Raw genomic sequence first — 22,126 nt, 5'->3', positions numbered from 1 at the left:
GAATTTGCTAGAAATAGTACTGGGCTTTGAGCAGCCCTTGATTTCAGTGGCAGTGAGTAGCAAATATGTTGAGTATAGATGTTTTCTTAGAAGATGTGCTTCAACCACAGGTTTTTTTTTTTATTCCCCCACTTAAGACTTTGGCTGCCATGATTTGACATTTCCTTTTCTCGGGAAGTTGTTTCTTCTTTCAGAAATTAAAACATTTGCTGCCTTTCCCCTTCTGTTGATTTCCATAGTGAGTGTCTGCTTTTGGGGACTTGCTGGGCTTTATGTGGCTCCGAGTTCTCAGCCTCTGTTCTCTCACTGCTCTCCAGCCTGCCTTGCCCAGAGAAGTCTCTCTCTCCAGAATCCAGGGAGCTGCACTGCTCTCTTCCCATAGCATGTTTCTAGGAGTAGAAAGAAGCAATGGTGTTTGATTTTTACTCTCCAGCAGTGAGCAAAACAACAGTATCTGATATGTAATTTATGACACAATTGTTTCTGCTTTTGAATTCAAAGCGGTAAATGGTTGACAGTTCGGAAAAGCCCTAATAAACAAATTGCTATTGTGGCACAAAACTTGAGTCCCTGTCACCTGTGTGTGCCGTTGGCCACTTGGTCACATCCCAGGTGGACACATTGCTTCCTTCTGATGGAGGTGCCATCACCAGATTCTGCCACGTTTAGAGGCTGGAATCTGATCATCCTTCTTGTCTAGCTAAGGAGAAAGGAGCATGCCTGCGGAACTTTTTGCTCATCCAATGCCGAGCAGCCTTTGGGTATGCTAATGGTGCAGGTTGCTTTTTCACTGGGAGTGGTGTTCTGATATATATGACAGATGAAAATTTCTGCTGCGATTCTTCAGTTTCTGTATTTGTTTTGGTCTGTAGACACATTCCTTAACCCAGCGGAGGGCTGTCCAGGGTAGAAGAAAACGATTCGATGTGTTATTAGCCGAGCACAAAAACAAAACCAGGGAAAAGGAATCGATTCGCCATCCGGACTCTCTGCAACCACCGCAGCCTCTCAGGGACCCGCATCCCGCCCCTCCTAGAACGTCACAGGAGCCACACCAAAACCCTCACGGAGTGATTCCTTCCGAATCAAAGCCTTTCGTAGCTAGTAAACCTAAACCTCACACCCCCAGTCTTCCAAGGTAAGCCGCACCTTCAGAGAACAGACCTGCAGATGCCTTAGGAACCCCAGTACGGTCATGCTCTTGAGAAATATGTATTAGGCTCACTTTTGAAAAAAATCTTAGGCTTAACTATGAGCCGAACAATCGGTTGAGCTCATCGCTAAGTTTCAGCTAGGATTCTTCTCAGTTATAAATGCCAGCAGCAGAATAAAGGTAGACTTATCCGCTCGACACTTGCTTGATAGCAGGTGTCTCTTAGCCCTGTGGAGCAGAGCCAGAATCGGGTCCTGTGTGCGTGTTGGCAGTTGGAACATTTCTTACAGCTTTGGTGGTAGCTGCCCATTCAGTAGCTTTGCTTCCCAGAAAGTGCATGAGAGAGAATCCTTGCTAAAAATGCTAAATCCTTGCTAAAAAACTTGTGAATGTGTTTGTCATTCATTCTTATGGGAGTTCAGCTTGAGCATTTAAGTAATGCGGTAAGCTGTAGGTCACGGTGTCTTAATGAGAATGTATCATACACATCCCTCAGACAGTGATGGTGGAACCAAGTCAGAGTAAAGACCTTACTACTCAGTTTCCAGAGGGAAGGGAAAGCAGAGAGGAGCTTCAGCCATCGGTAACCAGGGCAGCTGCTTTAGGTGTGTACCAGCCTTTTGTTGCTGTTACTTAACATTTTTTGCTCACGTGTTCATTCCCTGAAGTGGCTGCATAAAGGTAGAAGTGCTTCTCACATGAAAACCCAACTGTGTGCTTGAGCCTATCATCATGAGCCAGGTGTTCCTTAGCAGTGTGCTGGGGTGCCGTCAGACGAGGCCCCCCGAATGCAGTCAGACCCCAGCCTAAGATCCCTGAGCAGTGCTTTCCTTGGCTGTGTTCTCAGTGACTTCTTTTTTCTTTTTAAGATTTATGTATTTGAAAGAGTTAGAAAGAGATCTTCCATCCACCAGTTCATTCCCCAGATGGCTGTAATGGCCAAGGCTGGGCCAGGTCAAAGCTCGGAACTAGCAGCTTCTTGCAGGTCTGCCATGTGGGTGGAGGGGCCCAGAGACTCGGGCCATCCTCTGCTGCTTTCCCAGGTCATTAGCAAGGGGTAGGCTTGCAAGTGAAGGAGCTGGGACACGAACCAGCACCCATATAGGATGCTGGCTGCTACCTCACCCGGTATGCCACATTGCTAGCCCCTGCAATGAAGTTCTTTCATCTGTGCAAAAGGAAGCTTAAATCTGAAACCATAGGGCCACTGCAGAAGTAGGAGCAATATATTCCTACCTTGAGTAGCAGGCCCTCGACTAGCCATGTGCCATAGTGCTGTCACCTTCTGCTCCTCTTAGATTAGCTAAGAGCACGTTGCCTATTAACTTACTGCCTTGTGACTAAAGTCCAGTGGAAATCTGAAGAGTACCAAAGAAAGTATTGTCTTAATTTCCACAGGTATTTCCCTTTCCATGGGGAGAAGGCAGATGGCCGCACCACCCAAGGGGCTGTGGAAAGGAGGACTAGTTTCACGTTAGCGTTTCCATTATGTGTAGCTAGCGGCTTTGTGTACCAGTGTGCCCTTCTGTAGATCAGTTCCTTTGCCACAGGCCACCCAGGTCAGCATCCGTAGTCCCTGGGTGCTGGTGGTGGAACGCCGGCCGCCCGTGGGTGGTCGTGAATCCCTTGTTCTGTCTGCTTCAGGCAGCTGATTGTCAAGTATGTGATCTAATCTGTGCTGCACTTTCTACCCATCAAGGCCTCCAGGCTGCCCTGCTCAGCAAGGTGGGAGTGCCCCCATTGACCCTCCTACAGTCCATGAGTCTCCACACCCTCCCCTGCCTGCCACTGAGCCAGCTTCTCGGTTATCCAGTGAGGAGGGCGAAGGCGATGACAAAGAAGAGTCTGTTGAAAAACTGGACTGTCATTATTCAGGTCATCATCCTCAGCCAGCATCTGTAAGTTCTGCATCCACCCCCATGCTGATCCTCCCCACGCAGCATTTCAGGACAGTGCAGGGGTGCCAGGGACCTTGGCATGCCCACACGTTGTGGGTGCGGTCCACGTGTGAGAGCAGCTCAGCACAGGGCGCCCCAGAGGCGGCACACATCAGTCCAGTGATGTCTCATGCCTTTCCCTTCTCCATGAAACTCAAGGCTGGGCATTGTCAGTCTCATGCTTCAAGGCCTCCAGTCTTCAATGTCAGCTCTGTGTTTCCTGATTCCTAAAGGAGACAGAACTCTCGCCAGGTGGGCAGGCAGGCATGCGTGCGTGCAGGCCATTGGCAGAGTCCGCATGCACGTGCGGCTATGTTCTCTCTTTCAGTTTTGCACATTTGGGAGCCGGCAGATTGGAAGAGGTTATTACGTGTTTGACTCCAGGTGGAACCGGCTTCGCTGCGCCCTCAACCTCATGGTGGAGAAGCATCTGAACGCGCAGCTGTGGAAGTGAGTGTGTGTTGGTGTCGGGGGAAGAGCGTGTCATTCTGTGTGCTCTGGGCCTGATGGGTGCTTCTCTCAGCGGAGCTGGGCCCTTCATAGCCCCCCAGCCCAGCAGCAGCTGCCTGTGAGGGTATTGTAAAAGTCTGTGGGAAATCAATCAAGCAGTAAACTTTCCTTGGTGCGAAGTAATTTGAAACTCCAGCGTAGTGGTTTCATGATATTGATCATCCACAAGCTTTTTGAGGTTCTCTGTATTGCTCTGGGTGCTGATGCTCAAGGCCTACGGAGCCCCACACGTAGGTCACTTACAGTCTACTTGAGATTGGAGGGAGGCAAAAAACAGTGAGCAGAAGCAGTGAGGCGATTACAGCCTCAGTGAGGTGGACTGTGCCAGCACCAACAGTCTCTTGCATCTGCCGGGAGCTTCTGTGATGGCAGGCCACTTTGTAAATATGTGTAATTTCCCTAATTTACTGTGAGAGGACCACAGTATTACCCTGTTTTACAGATAATGAAACAGGGATACAGGGCCATGAGCAAGTTAGTGGGATGGTCAGGGTTTGGACCTTGCAGTCTGTTTCCATGTAAAGAGCTGGCAGGACAACAGCAGGCCTAGGGCTCCAGGGCAAGGCGCTCTGCAGAGTTGGCACGGAACACGGCCTCCTGGGTGGAGGACAAAGAGCAACCTTGACAGTGGGGTCGGGTGCTTCCAGCAGAAGGGATCAGACTGGCAGAAGCCTTGAGTCAGAGAGTACGGCAGCTTGCTCTGGAAACCGCCATAAATAGAGCCTAGCGCAAGGTGAGTGTGAGAGGCTCACAGGAGCCGGGTGACACCGAAGTCGGGTCGCAGGGCAGTGGGCGGTGGCTGAAGGATTCAAGTAGAGGAACCCTGTCCTCTGAACTGCAGATGAAGTCCCGACTGGGTTTCCAGGTGCTCGTGTTCGCCACGTACGGAGGGTTTGCTGTAGAAGAAGGGTTCCATGGCCAGCAGGATTTAGCGCAGCCTTTTCCTGAAGTAAAGTCATTTCTGTTGCTCCAGGACTTCTCAGAGCCCTCAATGGGCCCTGTGCTTGGTAACTCTGAAAGCTGGGGATGTCATACATAACGTGGATCTTCTCCAGTCTCTTTTGACTTGGGGAACTTTTTGGAGGGAGCATCTTGAGGAAGTAGTGCTGGGTGAAATGTACTTTGATGAGCACTGGGCTTTGCTAAAAGATACCATCCAGTAATCCCCAGTCCTCTATTTGGGCATCATTGACCAGTGCCTCCTTGAATAGACTTTCACAGTACATCCATGTGGCTCCCTGCCTTGGTCTCCTAAGCAAATGAGAGGTGTCCGGCCTAAGGCCTTGAATAGTGTTCAATCCAAAGAACCATCATCAGGATCCCTGAGAGGATGTGCCCTGATTGGCTCGCTTTGACTTCTGGGTCCAGAGCAGTGTCATTCAGCGTTTCTCGTTCACATTACTTCCTGTATTTCACTGGATGAGAGGTGGTTCTTCCCCTTTCTGAGGGCATATTGGTCTCTGCCCAAGACAGAATCAGGGGAGAGGTTTGTTGGGGCTTCTGGGTGGCTGTCCACATCAGAACACCCTCAGGTACCTGACGTCTGAGTTGCTGCTTGCTTCCGACTACCCCGTGGGACCTGGAGAGCTCTGCTGAGCTACGGAAGCATGGGTTTAGCACTCCTAAGAGTGGAGAAGGGTACTCGGTGTGTTTCTCTGCATTACATTGGTAAGTGGCTCATGGCCAGCAGTTTGGGCAAAGATGGTTCCGGTTCCAAGTGACCTGTGTGGAAGGGTTTTCCTGTGTGTGCTGTGAACTTTTGAAAAGGCAGGATCGTGAGGTGGCCACTGCCGCCGGACTTCCCTCCATTCCGTCAGCGGGCTGACTGCCTTATCACTGGCTCCCGGGCAGGAGAATACCATGCCTTCCCGTGAACATGACCTTTGTTTTCAGAAAAGTCAACACAGCTGTGGCAGACGTGTTGCTCAGTGATGATCTGGCACATCGGCCAGGAAGACGGGAGCCTGGAGCGCCAGCCAGGCCCGGGGCTTGTGGAATGCTTCCCACCATGGGAGTGCTGTCGGCAGAGGTCTGCAGCCCCGAGACAGCATGGGAGTTCTGCGGGTCACACACAGGGGAGAGCCGCTGTCGGGGGACATTTTTCTGGCACTCGGGGAAACTTGGCACAGTGGTCCAGGTCCTGTCCTGCTGGACAGCCACTGACCCTTTTGCCCAGGAAGAGTCCCTGTTTATCCAGCACTCTTCGTGGCCACTTAATCTTCAGTTTGTATTGTCAGAAGTTTAGTTAGGGTTAGTTGGGGGGGGGGGGGCGGATTTGAGTATGTAATCAGTCGTCGTCAGTTTATGGAGTCTCTGGACAGAGGTGAAATTAGCCCAGCACTTCCTCTGGAGCCTTGCTATAACCCAAAGGCCATTCTCAGCTCCTGTGGTTTCTGTGAGCTGCCTGCTCTCCGTGAGTTTGGATCTGTTATTCCACATCCCACATCCCCTAAGAATAGGCTGGGATGGTTAGGAGATGTTTTTCCTTCTTGTTTAAGTTTTTGACACAATCCATTCCCTTGCTTAGAAAAAGAACAGTAAATACAATCAGACTTAAAGTGAAAAGTTTCAGACTGCTGTCTCTTGCACACCTGCCCACCCAGCCCCCAGAGCTGGCAGTGTTTTCATTAGTTTCTTTTTCATTTTTTTTAAAAGATTTTATTTATTTATTTGAGAGGGAAAGTTACAGCCAGAGAGAGGGAGAGAGAGAGAGACAGAAAGGTCTGCCATCTGCTGTTTCACTCCCCAAATGGCCAATCCGAAGCCAGGAGCTTCTTCCGGGTCTCCGTGTGGGTGCAGGGGCCCAAGGAATTGGGCCATCTTCTGTTTTCTCAGGCCATAGCAAAGAGCTGGATTGGAAATGGAGCAGCCGGGACTAGAACCAGCACCTATATGGGATGCCTATGTTGGAGGCAGACGCTTAACCCACTGTGCCACAGTGGCAGCCCCTCTTGTATATCTTTATAGTGTATGTGAGCAAACACAAGGTGGTGTGACTATGTAAAATTTCTTTGCATTTTATTTATACAGAAAGTAATTAATTACTTAAAAGAGGTTTTTAAGGAGGAACCAGTAATTGTTGCTTGGAGAGATCCACTTCCTTCCCCGTTTGGACGGAACCTTTCCTTTTTCCAGGAAAATGAAAAGGCAGCCTAGTCCTTAACCCCAGCTTCCTTAGCCCCCTGGTGGCCACGGGAAGCCACTGCAACGACTGAACAGTCTGGACTGGATTTAGTTAGAGCAGGGTTTCCAAACGTGCCAGTGCCCATGAATCACCTGGGGGCCTTGTTGAGATAAAGATTCTGATGAAGTCAGTATGGGGTGGGGCCCAGGAATTTGGCATTTCTAGCAAACCTCGCAGGTCATGTCAGTGCTGGTCCTGCCTGTGAGTTGCGGTAAGCTAGTGCCCAGCCTCTCAGGCTGGGCTGCACGTTAGGTTCTCCTGGAGAGACTTAGCGTTGACAGTGTCAGCCCCTTCCCTCCACTCTCAGGTGGACTCCGTGTGGCTTAAGCTCCACAAGGGATTGTAATGTGCAGGCAGAGCTCCGATTTCAGGCCAGACCTGCAGTATTAGATGGGCGTTTCAGAGCAGGTACAGGCACCTAGTCATTAATTCCGTTTATTAATATGTTCTTACGTTTAAAAACCACCTGCAAAGCAGTTCGGCAGCATGGGCCCCAGTAGGGTCGTACCTAGAGGAGCCATGGAGAGCGCTGGAAACCGCAGGCAAGGCAGTCTTGGCACTTGATTTCCAGCAAGGCCGTTTTTGGTTTTGTCAGTTCCATTTTAATGTTGCCTTAGGAGTTTCTAGAATCTGTGCACTGCCACATTTAAAAATCAAAGCCGGGGCCAGCACTGTGGCATAGTGGATAAAGCTGCCACCTTAGGTTCTGGCATCCATGTGGGCAGTGGTTCAAGTCCTGGCTACTCCACTCCCAATGCAGCTCTCTGCTATGGCCTGGGAAAGCAGTAGAAGATGGCCCAAGTCCTTGGGCCTCTGCATCCGTGTGGGAGGTCGGGAGGAAGCTCGTGGCTCCGGACTTTGGATCAGCGCAGCGCCGGTCGTTGCAGCCAACTGTGGAGTGAACCAGCAGATGGAAGACTTCTCTCTCTGCCTCCCTTTCTCTCTCTGCCTGTCAAATAAAATAAATAATTCTTTTAAAAAAAAAATCAAAGCCAAGGGACAAATATTTAGCCTAACAGTTAAGACATCCACATAGCACATCAGAGTGCCTGGTTTGAGTCCCAGCTCTCTGCCCAATTCTAACTCCCTGCAGATACACACATACCCTGCAAGGCAGCAGGGGATAGGTCAAGAAGTTGAGTTCCTGCCACCCACTAAGGGAGCCTGGATTGGGTTTCTGGCTTCTGGATCTGCTCTGCCTCAGCCGTGAGAGCTTTTGGGGAGTGAACCAGTAGATGGGAGCCCCTTCTCTCTTTCCGCTTCCTTTTCTTCCCTCCCTCTCTCTGTTTCTTGGCCTCTCAGATAAATACTACAAAGAAAAAAATCAGGAATAAAATGAGCGGATGGGGAAGGCTCCCTGGTTTAAGGATTTGAGCAGCTCTTACATGCCGTGATCAGACCTACCCAGACATGACTAGCAGAATACAGCACTGGCTGAAAGTCCCCAGGATCTCCAGGCATCGTTGCCTTGTGGTGTTGCTCAGGCCGGTGGTTACAGCCTCCCAGTTGCTGTGAGTGAACTGGGTCGTGCCCTTTCTCAGCTGGCCCCGAACTCCGGAGCTCATCGAGTGCCTTTGTGCTGCAGGCATTGTGCTGGGCGCCAGGGTGAGCACTAGGGCTGCAGTGCCGGCTTGGCTGGCTCCTTCCCTGAGCCTTAGTCCAGAAGGACATGGTAGAAGTCCATGGCGGCTCAGCACACCAGGCTGCTAAGAGTACGCCGATGTGCGGAGCAGGCAGAGGTGTGTCGCAGTCTTTGGCCACAGTGTTTTATCAGGATATAAAGGAGATCGGTGCCTGCTGTCAGAGAGGTGGAGGTGCAAAGCTGGGACAGGAGTGGGCTTGGGGCACGTCCCTGCCGTTCCTCTCAGAGCCCCAGGAAGGAGAGAAACGGCGGTCTTGGCTTTGTATGGCACAGCCGCCATCCTGCCGGTGAGGTATTTCTCATCGTGTGGTTTCTGTGAGTGGCTATGTTGAATGTCACTCAGTGCCTTCTGCTTTTTTCAGGAAAATCCCACCAGTGCCCAACAGCAGCACGTCCCCCATCTCCACGCGTGTTCCTCACCGGACAAACTCTGTGCCGACATCCCAGTGCGGGGTCAGCTATCTCGCGGCAGCCACCGTCTCTGCAGCCCCGGGTCTGCTTCCTTCCAGCTGCATCTCCCCTAGTGGCAAATCGGTACCAGCCCATGGAACCACGCTGAATGCACAACCTGCCACTTCGGGGGCCGTGGATCCCGTGTGCAGCTTGCAGTCGAGACAGGTGTCGTCTTCCTCCTCGTCCCCTTCCACGCCCTCCGGCCTCTCCTCGGTCCCTTCCTCCCCTATGTCCAGGAAACCTCAGAAGTTGAAATCCAGCAAGTCTTTAAGGCCCAAGGAGTCTTCTGGTAATAGCACTAACTGTCACAACACCAGTAGCAGTACCAGTGGCGGCTCAGGAAAGAAACGCAAAAACATTTCCCCACTGTTAGTTCACCCTTCTTCCTCCACCTCCACCTCCTCCACCTCCTCCACCTCCTCCTCCTCCACCTCCACCTCCACCTCTTCTTCTCATTCCATGGAGTCGTTTAGGAAAAACTGTGTGGCTCACCCTGGGCCTCCCTACCCCTCGGCGGTAACGTCTTCTCATAGCATTGGCCTCAACTGTGTGACAAACAAAGCCAACTCAGTGAGCGTCCGGCACGAGCAGTCAGGGAGGGGCCCCCCCAGTGGGAGCCCCGCCGAATCCATCAAGAGGATGAGTGTGATGGTGAACAGCAGCGATTCCACTCTTTCTCTTGGTCCGTTCATTCACCAGTCCAACGAGCTGCCCGTCAACTCGCACGGCAGTTTTCCACACTCACACACTCCTCTAGACAAGCTCATAGGAAAGAAGAGAAAGTGCTCCCCCGGCTCCAGCAGCGTCAGCAACAGCAGCAAGCCCACAAAGGTTGCCAAATTGCCAGCCGTGAACAACGTCCACATGAAACACACGAGCACCATCCCAGGGGCGCAAGGACTGACGAACAGTTCCCTCCTGCACCAGGTAGGAAGCGGACTCTGAGCCCGTGGGAGGCCGTGCTTCCTCTCCCTTGGGATTCTCTGCCAGGTCAGAAAGCTCTGTGAGTTGCTTGGCTGGTTTGCCTGTAACCAATAAGCAGTGTCATGCTGTCTATTGAAAAAAAGGGAAGTGCTCCTGACCACGTGAAGGTAGCCCGGGCTCAGCCCTGCTGGGGTCTCTGAGGGCTTCGACGATGTCCCTCCCGGGGCGGGAGGGTCTAAGGCAGTCAGCCAGAAGGACCGAGCCCAGTCCGAACCACAAGGGAGGCCCTCCTGCAGCCCCCAAGGTGTGTCCTTGAGCTGCTCAGGGGGGAAGCAGGCGGTGTGTTCCTGGATAGTGGGCTTCCAGTGTGTTCCCCTGCAGAAAGCTCTAGAAAGCAGCGATGTCCTGAGCTAGCATAGGTTTTCCTGCGGAAGAGCTACAGGTGGCGCTGGTTAAGTCTCATTTAACGTTTCCTCTTCCCTGCTCATAAGGTAGACAGGAAAACGGGATTCAGCCTGGGCAAAGCAGAGTAAAATCTCCCTGCAAGTTGAACGCGGCTCATAGTGGAGCAGTGCCTAGGTGGGCGCCGGCTGGTGTATCTCCTGTGCGGGGTCTTCTGTTCACTTCTCCCACCGTTACTGTTTTCTCCTGACCTTCTTGCCTTTAGCTGTTTCCAGCTTGCTTGGCTCTGACTTCAGCTCATCTCTCACCCTGTTGTTTCATTCATCAGGACATCTCCTCACCCTGCTTACGAACAGGAATGCCAGCAGCAGCGCCCCAGAGCCCCGATTTAAAATGTGAGGCTCTTCTTTATGGTTGTTTTTTTTCCCTCCCCCTTGCTTATCTGTGAAACTTGACTCCAATGCCAGCTTGGGGCTGTTTGAGAACTACGAGAAGTTTCTCACTGTGAAGGTGGTTCCCTCTGCTGTTGGTGTGAATCTGTACTGTGGGCCCCAGGGCTGGGGGGAATACCCAGGAGTCCAGGGAGCTGCTCCACTCAAAGCCACTTGGGTGGTGGTTGGTGTTTTGAGCAGCACGTCGCTGCAATGGTGAACATTGTGCTTTATTTCTTAGTCAGAGTTTACTCTCTACAGTGGGTGATGGGTGCACCCATGACTGTGAAAGCTCTGAGAGCACGGATGAGCCATGGCTGGCCGCGGCAGGGTCCGCCTCACGTCTGTGCTAGGGAGCCTGCTGTCTGCACGTAGACAGAGTGTGCCCCTCGCTGCCCGCTCACGGCCCAAAGGCCAGAGCCTGTGAGACACAGCACCAAGTGACCGTGCCCATGGAAGGGGGGCGCTGGGCACCTCACCACGTGGAGCAGCTGCGTGCAGACACTGGCTACCAATTGTGAAGAACACCTGCACATTGGGACTTGCTTCTGGAATGTGGCCGTTTTTAAAGAAATGTAGACTTTAAAATGTAGATTATGAAAAACTGCAATGGATTTCAGATCTTTGCGCACCAAAATAAATTTAACTTTTGCCTGTACCTTTCCACAAACTTTTTGAAGTACTCTCATATTTAATAATATGTAGATATGTTGATAGATACAGATGTATAAAGCATTCTTTTTTTAAAATTTTATTTATTTATTTGAGAGGTAGAGTTGTAGACAGTGAGAGGGAGAGACAAGAGAGAAAAGTCCTCTGTCAGCTAGTTCACTCCGCAAATGGCCACAATGGCCAGAGCTGCACCGATCTGAAGCCAGAAGCCAGGAGCTTTTTCCGGGTCTTCCATGCTGTTGCAGGGGCCCAAACACTTGGGCCATCTTCTGCTTTCCCAGGCCATAGCAGAGAGCTGGATCAGAAGAGGAGCAGCCAGGACTAGAGCTGGTGCCCATATGGGATGCTGGTGCTGTAGGTGGAGGATTTTAAGCTGCTGCATCACAGTGCTGGCCCTGTATAAAGCCTGTATGTTGGCCATGTTGGGCGCATGAACTGCCTGTTTGCTGCCTCTGATTTTTACTGTCTTGGGAGACTGCTTTGGGTTCTTTTCCTTAGAATCAGTTTCAGCTTAAGTTTGTGCTTGAGAAAGATTTCCCCAGTTCAGTAGAAGACTTTACGCTGCCCAGCTCCTAGGAGAGGCCCGGGACGAGAGATCAGCGATTCAGTGAACCCTAAGAAGAGATAACAGAGTTTTCAAGTTGTCCACCTGCAGGAGGGTCCTACAACTTTATTGGTTTCAGAGGGACCCATGATCCGAGAGTGCTTTTAAGAATGCTGTTCTTGGGAATTCGGGACCTCTGCTTGTTTGCTGTGGAGCTGACTTGAGAATAGATAGCCTTTTGGAGCTGGTTGGAGGTCTGCTAAACAAGGAGACGTGCTGGGGGGCCCAGGAGTTGGGTCTGGGCAGGAAGAGTCTGTTCATGGCTTCTGCCACTGCACACTTTAAATAGGTCCCTGTGCTGGCCAGGGTCCCCGCTCCCCAGGCACCGCGTCAGGTGAGAGCTGTCACACCTGTGTGTACTCAACTGCCTGACCTTGTGCTGTTCTCGGGTAACACCCTGAACTGCCTTCGTGGAAGGTGAGAACACAGACCTGAGGGCCTCCTCTCAGCCAGAGACCCAAGGCTGCATCTCCCCTGGCCACTTTGCTCACATGGAACGGCCGCGTCCAAAGCAGGCAAGGCTTTTGAAAGCTGAGGCCAAGTTCTGCAGCTGCCGCTGCTGGGAGCTCACTGTGGCAGAGCCGGGAGCGGTGGGTGTGTAGCTCTCCGAGCGTACTTGACCGGAAGCAGGGGAGTACAGCGTGCGCCCGCTTACTTACCTCTTCCTTGTTTCCCCACCCCTTCTTTCTTGAAAGCCAAAGGCACGTCCCTGACGGCTGACAGTATCCCTGGGAGGAATAACCCGGACACTTTTGAGGACAAGTTACACCTCCACTCAGCACTCTGGACTCCACGTTGCCTTTGAGTCTGTCTGCCCCGCCTCCTGTGGGCTTCAAGGGTAGCAGCCTGCGGGCTGTTGTTTCAAAGAGGATTTCCCTGGAGCTGTGTCTGTAGCAGTGAGTACTCCTAAAGGACACTGGATCAAGTTCAGCCACCGAATTGCTCTTATCAGTGTTACAGTGGTCTGGACTGCTTGCTACCAATCTGTGAGGAGTTTCTGTTCTTGTTTTGTTTTTTAACTTATCCGTGGAGCCACTCTTTGAGTAGAATGGGCTGGGCAGAAGAATGTTTTGGCAAGAGCGTTACTGTAGACTGTTCTCCCTCTTCCCTCCCACCAGTGGTTTCTTCGTCGTCGTCATTTTTTTTTTTTTTTTTTTTTAACACCACACTGTCTTCTGTAGGTCACTGCAACAGTTCGGCTCCTTCCCTGGGGACTGGAGACTTCCCAGAGGAGAGCAACCTTCTAGTGAAAGGAGCTTGGCTTTTGATGTCTGTAGCCATGTTCGAGGAGCAGAATATGGACCGTAGTGCCAGGCACCGTGACAGAACAGCCCAGCCTCTCTCGAGGAGTCTGGCCGAGGAAACTGGCCCCAGTGTCTGACTTGGAAACCAGTTTGAAGCCATGGTTGACCAGAAACCGTCTTTGAGGCTTACTTTTCATGGTACAAAAAGCAGTTCTGTGCGATTAAAAAAAACACACACACACACAAAAACAAAAAAGCAAGAAAATGCAAACTAGTTTTGATGATGGCAAGGCAAATCAGGGTGGGGGTGGGCAGATTGTTGGGAGAGGTAAAATCAGTGTAGGTTTCAGAGAGGTGGCGTTTTCTTACCCTGGATGTGTTGGTGTTAAGTAGTGTTAGCAGACTGGGTTGGTTGTCCTTCGCAGTCTTTTTGTTTTTTGTTTTTTGCCTTTTAAAATGAAAGGATGAGGATGGACTTCAGTGTTTCCGAGGCACTGTCCACGTCCCCGTGTCCCTCTCTGGATACTGTCCCGGGGCTGAATGTCACCTGTGCGTCAGCTGGGGTGGGAGCAGGCCCCGAGGGAAGGGGGTTGGAGAAGGTATACGTGAGCCTCCACGGAGGTCTTAATGTGGCGCGTGTTTAGTATTTCTTGACATCCATCCCTGCTTTCTTGGGATTCATGCCAGCCATCTTCCTGAGAGAGGTTTGGAACCCTCCAGGATGTTTTTTCTAGTATCCCACCCCCCCCCCCCCAAAAAAAAAGAGCTTAATACGTTCAAGTAGAATTTTTTGAGAAGGTGTGGTTGACTTTGGAGGCTGAGCTGGGGCCTTTTTACATGCGGTTCCACCCCCGCAGCTCCTGAACTGAGAACCAAGCACTTTCGCTCAGAAGAACACACAAGTTGCCGAACACAGGGTAGAATTTCCAAGGCTCTGCTCGATGCCCTGGCCACAGCCCCGACAGAGCCAGGCAGTGCATCCTTCTTCCCCCCTCTCATTCCTGGGTTACAAACTTCAGTTTCAGGGAATTTCAAGTCAACAACAGGTAGAATGAAAAAATACTTGGTTACCAGCCTACTAATGTGAATTGCTATGGGATTATTCTTATTCTGTAAGAAAACAAAAACTTTATGCAGATACTTTAGCTATAAATTGATGTAAAATAACTGATCTTTTTTTTTAAGGAAGGGGAGAATAGTATCTTGTTCAGTTATTATGCAAACAATCAGTAAATGTTTTTAAAGTGATACAAATAGGAGAGCTTAGTCAGGAGACAGCATGGATGGGCCGGGTAGGTCTAGGTAGGAAAAATCAGCCTGGTTGTCCCATCCCGGTTGGAGAGGAGAGAGAGGAGGTCAAGAAGGAATCGGAACATACCTAGTCGATTCCTTGGTGACAAGTGCAATGGGGTATGGGTAGAATTTATTTTCAGAGCCAAGGGGACTTGATGGTTATAAATAAAGTTGCTTTTAGTGATGGATTTTACAGACGGATCATGTTGTTCCGAAAGATGTGAATAGGATCCACGATAGCAAGTTGATTCAGAATAATGTAGATATTTAGATTAGCAAGTGTTGATCATTTAATTTCTAAGACTGAGGTTTTAATTGAATTTCATTATGTCTCCCGGTAACACAACGGAGCATCGGGATTAGGAAATTAGCCATTTTGGATTCTGCCTGCCACAAACAGACCTATTCTAAACAGTGCTATTAAATTTTAGACTGTTGTTTAAATATTTTATTTTCTCCTACAACTTTTTATTATGATGAACAATTAAGACCATTTAAAACACGGGAGTACAAGTATTTTTTTGAATTAAATTGCAAAAACCAAATTTGCAGTGGTTGGGTTGTTTCTAGACAGACTTTGGTATCAATTTAAAACCAAGATAATTTTTATATTCTTTCCAATAGAATTTCATGACAGCTTCTGCAGTTTTCTTAACCTACAAAAAAAAAAAAAGTGCTGCAATGATGAACAAAGAATTATACAAAACCTACTTTTGTATCTTTATTTTGGAATTTCTTGTTCTATTATAAATATGGAAGTATCCCTATTTCAGAAGACATATTTTGTTAAAAATGAATTGTACATATTTAAATATGTATTTTTGCACAGGTCTTTTTTTCTGATATCCTGTTTTGGTACAATTGAGATCATCTAGTATTTATTTATTAATTAATAAAAGTAAATACCTTTTTATAATTTGAAGTGGTTCACTGCCAAGCCAATAGTTCTAGAACCTGCCTCCTTTACAGTTGAAGGGATGCCTCTGTTCTGTGAAAGTCTTTGTCCCTTTTCACGTCTCGGGAGTGGATTCATCCGGATGAAGTGGGCATTTGCGTCTCCCTAGTTGCCTGATTGCCCGATAGACTCCATGTAACTAAGTGACACACTGCTTTTCCTTTTGTTAGTGTTTTATGTGTGCGTGTGTGCGTGCGTGGGTGTTGTGTGTGTGTGCATGTGCGCTGAGCACACGTGTGTGAGTATGCGATGTGGTTTTAAACTAATGGAAAAAAACTGAAAGTGCCTGAACCTAGTTTTAAGCTTAGACAGATTCTCTTTGAAAAAGACTTGAATGTTCAGTTGAACTTTTGGAGTTTGCTTTTCCACCTAAATATTGTTTCTAAAATTTTAAGGGAGGAGTTGAAAACCACCAGTGCTGGTGATTTTATAAGGTGTTTTAAAGTCCAAGGCCTTTTGGGTCACAGTAATTCAGCTGTTGATGGATTGCCCAGTGGCACCAAGGGTTACACATCTCTCTGTCTGCCAGCAACTTACATGATGTGTCTGCTTTGTTACTCACGCATGAAATACAAAGTTTAAAATAAAATATTTAAATTATTTTGTATTCCAAAAATCTAATACAAAGAAGTACCTCTGAGAACATTGAAAAAAAAATGTATAATCTGAAAAATGTAACTTATAAGGCAGCTGTCGTCCTGCGAGAGTTCTGTTGCCAAGGAATTTCTTAACGTCTCTCATTGCGTCCTGGGTGGGGAACACGGTGGGCTTTGGAAAATGGTCGTTAAAAGTTCTGTTTGTTGTTTAGCAGAAAAGAATCATTTTTACAGTTTGTGCAAAACATTTTACATTTTCAGATCATTTAAATGAGCACTACATACTGTCAGTGTGAATGTAGGGCCTGGAAAGCGTTCTGCTAGGTTTCTTTGAGCTTGGGTATAAAAGCAATCTCCTGTGTTGAAATGTGTGACTAGTTTGATGATTTGTACACGTAAATCAAGAGCATCTCAGCTGGACTCATGTTGGCTGCTGTAGAGAACAAGAACAAATGTCAAGGGATAGAAAATTACTTTGGATATTTAAAAGAGAAGAAATATATAGTCTATTTGTTTTGTAACAAGTTTCTGTAAATAAAATAATTTATACTATTTATAAGAAAAAGTTGTGCTTTGCTTTATGAGAAATTAGTTTGTGGAACAAACATGTTACTAAACGGGCAATAAAATTAGGACTTGTCAATAAATAAGGTTGGCTGCATGAAATACGTGACACGTTTCTGCCTCGCGATACCGAACCCTCCCAGTCGGGTCTGGCCACTCTTCCCTCCCGGCATCAGGCCCCCTGGGGGAGCACCTTCGCTTCGGCCTCCCACAGATGCAAGCGGAGTGCTTTCCGGGCCTTAGGAGATGGCCATTCCTGGGCATAGAGCCTCGCCCTGGCCGGATGAATCGGTGGCTGTGTCAACCGTGAGCACTGCCGTGTTCTGGCTCTGCAGGTCTGCCGAGGAAGCTCTGGGCGGGTGACGCTCGAGAAACGGCACGTTCCGCGTGTGCTTGCTTAGCTGTAAGGTGGGTGCCTTGTGGTCAGCTTAGGTAGAGGTGAGCATTTTCATCCCAGAGCTGGTCTTCCCACCCCTGCATTGCACCTGTGTCCCTCACTGGTAGGACAAGCACACACAAAACCTCTTACCTGTAGGAGAAGGGTGGCCACTTTGGCCAGTTGCTGATAAGTCATTCTAAGAAGTTAATATACATTAGTTTGCTTTTCAAGAAAAGCAACTAGTGCCTAGCGCATTGATCGGAACGTGAATGTCAGGTGGCTTTAACCCCACCGTGGACTTTAACCAGTGACTCCCTTGACTAAATCCTTTCACCATGGGTGGCTCCAGCCCCTCCCCAGGGAAGGGCTCACTGCTCAGTCTCTTAGCCCCGTTGACTTGCGTTCTCTGATGGTAACCTGACTGCATAGCCCAGCTCAAGGAAGTGGGTTGATCTTGGCAGGTGGGATGTGCCCTGCAGAAAGGCCAGGGTAAGGTCATTCTAGGGCCATGGTTGGGGTTGGGGACCTTTTTTCCCGCTAAGGGCCATCTGTATGTTTACAGCATCAATCAGGACCATAGCCTTCTGCAGAGTTACTGAATGTTGAGGCCGTCTGCACTTGCCTTGTTGGGCAGGGCCAGACCAAATGATTTCGCAGGCCTTATGTGGCCCTGTGGGCCCAAGGTCCCCACTGCTGTTCCAGGCAGAGGGGCCTCATGGGCGAGCAGGGCTGTGAAGACCACGTGGAGCAGATCACCTCGGAGAAAGCAGTTGGTGTCACAGTATCAAGGACCCTGAATTTCACAGCGCCTCTGTCCTCAGGAGAACATGGTCCAGTCCCACCCAGCCCTGTGAGAGTTGCCAAGAGTAGAAGCTGTTGCCATCTTTTCCTGGAGACGGGGAAAATTGCAGGTGCACTGAAAACACTTTCCCTTTTGCTTGAATTTTCACTCTGTGGCCTCATCACGAAGCTGTGCCCTCAGACAAGCCCAAGGCCCTGTCCCTTTTCAGTTTCTTCTTGCCCGCTGCTGATGGCGGTTCACGAAGCTAGCCTTCCATCCTGGAAGGCCGTCATTCTTGGCACTGGCTATCCTCTTGCTCACAGCCAAAGCCCTTGGTCCAAAGCCAGCTCTGCCGGAGTCTCTTGGGAAGCAGAAACGACATTTTCAGAGAGGAGAGAATCCAGCACTGACAGCTGTCAACTCCGTCATGTGCGACACCAGTAACTGGATGATGACAATGCACAGGTGAGACCAGTGGAACCAAAATGAGTTAGAAAATTGTTGCAGTCGTCCAAGTAAGAGTTAGTGAGGCTAAGCTTACAGAGGCAAAGAGGTCATTTAAAAGTAAAACCAGTAGACGTAAAGCTGTGTTGGAGATGAAGGGGAAAAGTGAGTCTGATAGTGTATAGATTCTTAGCTTGGCCAAAAAGCCTGAAGAGCTGGAAGTGAAGTGTGTGACAAAGTAACACAGGGGCAGCGCAGGGGGAGACGTGCCGGGGGGAAATGAACGCCGAGGTGGCCATAGAGGGAGATTCGAGGTGCAGAGTGGGCACGTGAATTGTCTTTCACTTCGGTTGGTGAGTGGGGGAGTTGAGTTGCCCTGGAAAACCTAGGTGCTTATTAGATTTGGCTTGGTATGTGGAAGTGACTCGCCTGGTTAAGTACTCGATAAGCCAGATACCGTGCCAAAGTATTTTGAAGGATATTCGCGCTCTCAGCCCTTACCGGAGAAGTATTTTGACTCTGAGGGTACTGATGAGGAACTTGTAAGGAGTTTTGTTTATGGTCACGTAGCCAGTAGGTGGCAGAGCCAGGCTAGGAAGTCAAGGCTGCAGTTGGGGTTATCGGATTCTATTTGGTCATGGACTCCTAGATTGTGTGGACGGAGTTAAAGAGCATCCCTGACGGAGGCCCAGGCACAGCACGCTCGTATATGGCTTCTCCTGGATTCCACAGGCCCGAAGCTCATCCTCCATGGCCCAGAGAGAAGGCAGCTGAGGACAGAATCCCACAGAGAAAACGCTTGTGTTTTGTGAAGACAGATGGAGACCCAGCACTGCAGACTAAAAGGTGAGAGGGGAGGGAAGGCTGAGCTGTAAGTGCTGTCCGAGTGTTTACAGTCTTGGCTGAACCCATCAACCTGCTCAGTATGGTTCGTTTTGCATTTTTAATCCAGGATAAGTGGATTGAGTGGAAAGGTAGAACTTGGGCAAGGAGACTGTTGACGATTTACAGAGTCTGAGGGAAGATGTTGCTCAGTGCCTGATGGTGGTATGGATTGGGAATTTGAGAACTGGAAGCTCCAGTGTAGAATTGTGCGCAGGCCCTCTCTGGACAGTAGTTTGATTGGAATTGCCTTCTTAGGTCCAGTCATCGCAGACAACTGATCTATGATGAGACAAATGTCTCGTTCAGGGTCACAAGAGTCAAGTCCATCTGGCTAATCGCAAAGCAGGGCTTACCTTACATGTAAGGGATGATCTAGCAGGGTGGAGGTAATGAGGTGGCCGTAGCAGTTGTAGGCTAGGACAAGGAATGGAGGAGTAAGAAGAGACTCAGTGGAAGCCCAGGTTTCAGAAGTGGAGCCGTTCCCTGGGTTCTTGTGACAACTGGGCGAGAGAGCGCATGGCAATGGACGAAGTAGCCTTGAGAAGAAGTCCAGAGGTCAGATGAATAGATGTAAAGCTAGGGCAGTGCTGTGTGTGTTGTCCTTTTCAGAGTAGTTAGGGTTCACAGTAAGACTAAGCCAGCTGCTCAGCCTGAAGCCAAACTGGCTGCAGCAGGGGGATGTGACTTGGAGGCCTGGGATGGTGGCAGTGCTGAAGGCTCTGAGCGAAGGTGGAAACGCCATGGCGAGGAGAGACAGCAAGGGGTTGGAAGCAGTGGGCTTCCTCCTGGCCCCACGTTCCCGAGAGGTGTACGCAGGAACGGCCTCCTGTAACCCAGAGCATTTCAAGAAAAGCAGTCCCCAAGAGCCACGTCTAGAATTTACCAACAGTGACAGCCTACTCATTGCAGATATGTGCAAGGGGTCCTCCAAAAAGCTGATAGAAAATGTGTATTATGGGAAGGCTATGCATGATTGCAAGATTATGTGTGCTAAAATATATCATTTTTTTTAAAAGATTTTACTTATATATTTGAGAGGTAGAGTTACAGACAGCGAGGAGACAGAGAAACGTCTTCCGTCTGCCAATTCACTCCCCAAATGGCCACAGCAGCCAGAGCTGCGCTGATCCAAAGCCAGTCGCCAGGAGCTTCTTCCAGGTCTCCCACGCAGGTGAGGGGCCCAAGGACTTGGGCCATCTTCTACTGCTTTCCCAGGCCATAGCAGAGAGCTGGAGTGGAAGAGGAGCAGCTGGGACTCGAACCGGCGCCCATATGGGATGCCAGCGCTGGCGCTGCAAGCAGAGGTTTAACCCACTGCGCCACGGCACCAGCCCCAGTGTATCATTTTTAATTCCATTTTTTTTCCATGAATGTTTGAAAGTCCATTCACGCTTCGGAAAAGCATTTGTCTGGCACCCTCTAAAAACGGGGGGGGGGGGGGGGGGGTGGTTGTCTGGTTGGTCAAGTTGTCAGGGCACCACCTACTGGAAGCCTTGACTGAATGGTCACTTCCACAAGGTACTGTCAGGATGGTCAAGTGAAGGCCGATCTTTTCCTGTCCTTTTGCTTACCTCCAGTCCTGGGGTGGGGGTGTTACGCCATTATGAGATTTCTGACTGACACAAAGGCCAGATCTCCTCGAAGACCATGGACTTGAGACTGACCCAGTGTACTAACACATGGTTGGCATCCTTTGTATGTCTTCAGAAACCTAATAATGCCGAGCGGTGCTTCAGTGGCTTTGAAACTCAGACTAGCGGCCCTTAGGTCTTCACGTTGTCCAGACAGGAATTTAACACTTTTCTCACACAGCCAATGTAGAGGTTCCAGGTAGCCAACAGCTGCAAGTTTGTGTAGCCTTAAGAAGGCAGGGGATTATCACAGCCCCCTGCCTCATTTTTCCCCCTAACCTTGAATGCAGGTAGTATTTGAACATCAGCTGTTAATCCTCTTAAAAAATGGTAGATTAAAAATGCCAAGGATTGAGAAAAGGAAACTATACGACTGATTGGCTTATGATCAGTAAGCACCTATTGTAATTCTTACTGAGTATATGAAGCAGAGCCACAGAGATCTCCCTTCAGCTGATTTACTCCCCAAATACCTGCAAGAACTGAGGTTGGGGCAGGCTGAACCTGGGAGCCGGGGACCCAACTACTGGAGTCATTAGCACTGCCTCCCACAGTACACGATGGCGGGAAGCTGGAACCGGGAACAGAGGCAAGATTCAAACCCAGGCGCTCCAGTGCAGGACATGGGCATCTCCTGGCATCCTAACTGCTAGGCCCAACACCCACCCTGATGCATACTTGGTGATGAATAGTACTGCCTGCCAGGTTACTAAAGACTAAATGTGATCAGTCAAGAAGTCTGAAGTATACTGCAGTACACATGCTGAGAGGACATTGTAGGGCTCCTTTTAGACATTTAGGTCAGATAAGGTTGGGTAACAGATACTTCTAAAAATTTTCTTGGCCGGTGTCGCCTTACTAGGCTAATTCGTGGCCTGCAGTACCGGCATCCCAGGTTCTAGTCCCGGTCGGGGTGCCGGATTCTGTCCCGGTTGCTCCTCTTCCAGGCCAGCTCTCTGCTGTGGCCCGGGAGTGCAGTGGAGGATGGCCCAAGTGCTTGGGCCCTGCACCCGCATGGGAGACCAGGAGGAGGCACCTGGCTCCGGGCGTCAGATCGGTGCAGCGTGCCAGCTGTAGTGGCCATTTGGGGGGGTAAACCAATGGAAAAGGAAGACCTTTTTCTCCTCTGTCTCTCTTGTTCACTAACTCTGCCTGTCTTAAAAAAAAAAAAAAAAACCACACAACTTTCTAAGGCTGTATTTCCTATTGCTAAGACACTGCTTAAAAAATAAATAGTAAAAGGCAGCACTAGTCAGTAAGCCCAAAATGGACCCAAAGCTCTTATTTCTAACATAGGAAACAGATGCCCATAATGTGGTTTAGCTTTTACATATTTGTTTATCTCTGCTACTGAATACACACATTGGGCATTTAATGCAGTGCTATTCAGGTAAGAGAAACTGGCATTACACTTCAAGCTACCTCCTCCAGGTGACTAAGAT

At 49.5% G+C, this 22,126-nt stretch overlaps 1 protein-coding gene across 8 annotated transcripts in view; it reads left to right on the top strand.

Moving 5' to 3' along the window:
- Positions 1-16,666, top strand: part of ATXN7 (ataxin 7) — a 160,832-nt gene extending 144,166 nt beyond the window's left edge. For 6 of the 8 annotated variants that reach the window (XM_070049965.1, XM_051852241.2, XM_070049966.1 and 3 more), the window contains 6 exons: positions 873-1,138; positions 2,853-3,051; positions 3,419-3,540; positions 8,789-9,806; positions 10,534-10,600; positions 12,608-16,666. In XM_070049965.1, coding sequence (XP_069906066.1) covers positions 873-1,138; positions 2,853-3,051; positions 3,419-3,540; positions 8,789-9,806; positions 10,534-10,600; positions 12,608-12,717 — 1,782 coding nt within the window. In that variant the 3' untranslated portion in view covers positions 12,718-16,666. The remainder of the gene's footprint in view (positions 1-872; positions 1,139-2,852; positions 3,052-3,418; positions 3,541-8,788; positions 9,807-10,533; positions 10,601-12,607) is intronic. The other 2 variants (XM_070049967.1, XM_070049970.1) reach the window with 1 other exon arrangement.
- Positions 16,667-22,126: the final 5,460 nt, after the last annotated feature.

Source organism: Oryctolagus cuniculus, chromosome 10 (genome assembly GCF_964237555.1).
Source record: "Oryctolagus cuniculus chromosome 10, mOryCun1.1, whole genome shotgun sequence".
NCBI classification, from domain to species: Eukaryota; Metazoa; Chordata; class Mammalia; order Lagomorpha; family Leporidae; genus Oryctolagus; species Oryctolagus cuniculus.
This window is presented reverse-complemented; position numbering and strand designations above follow the sequence as displayed.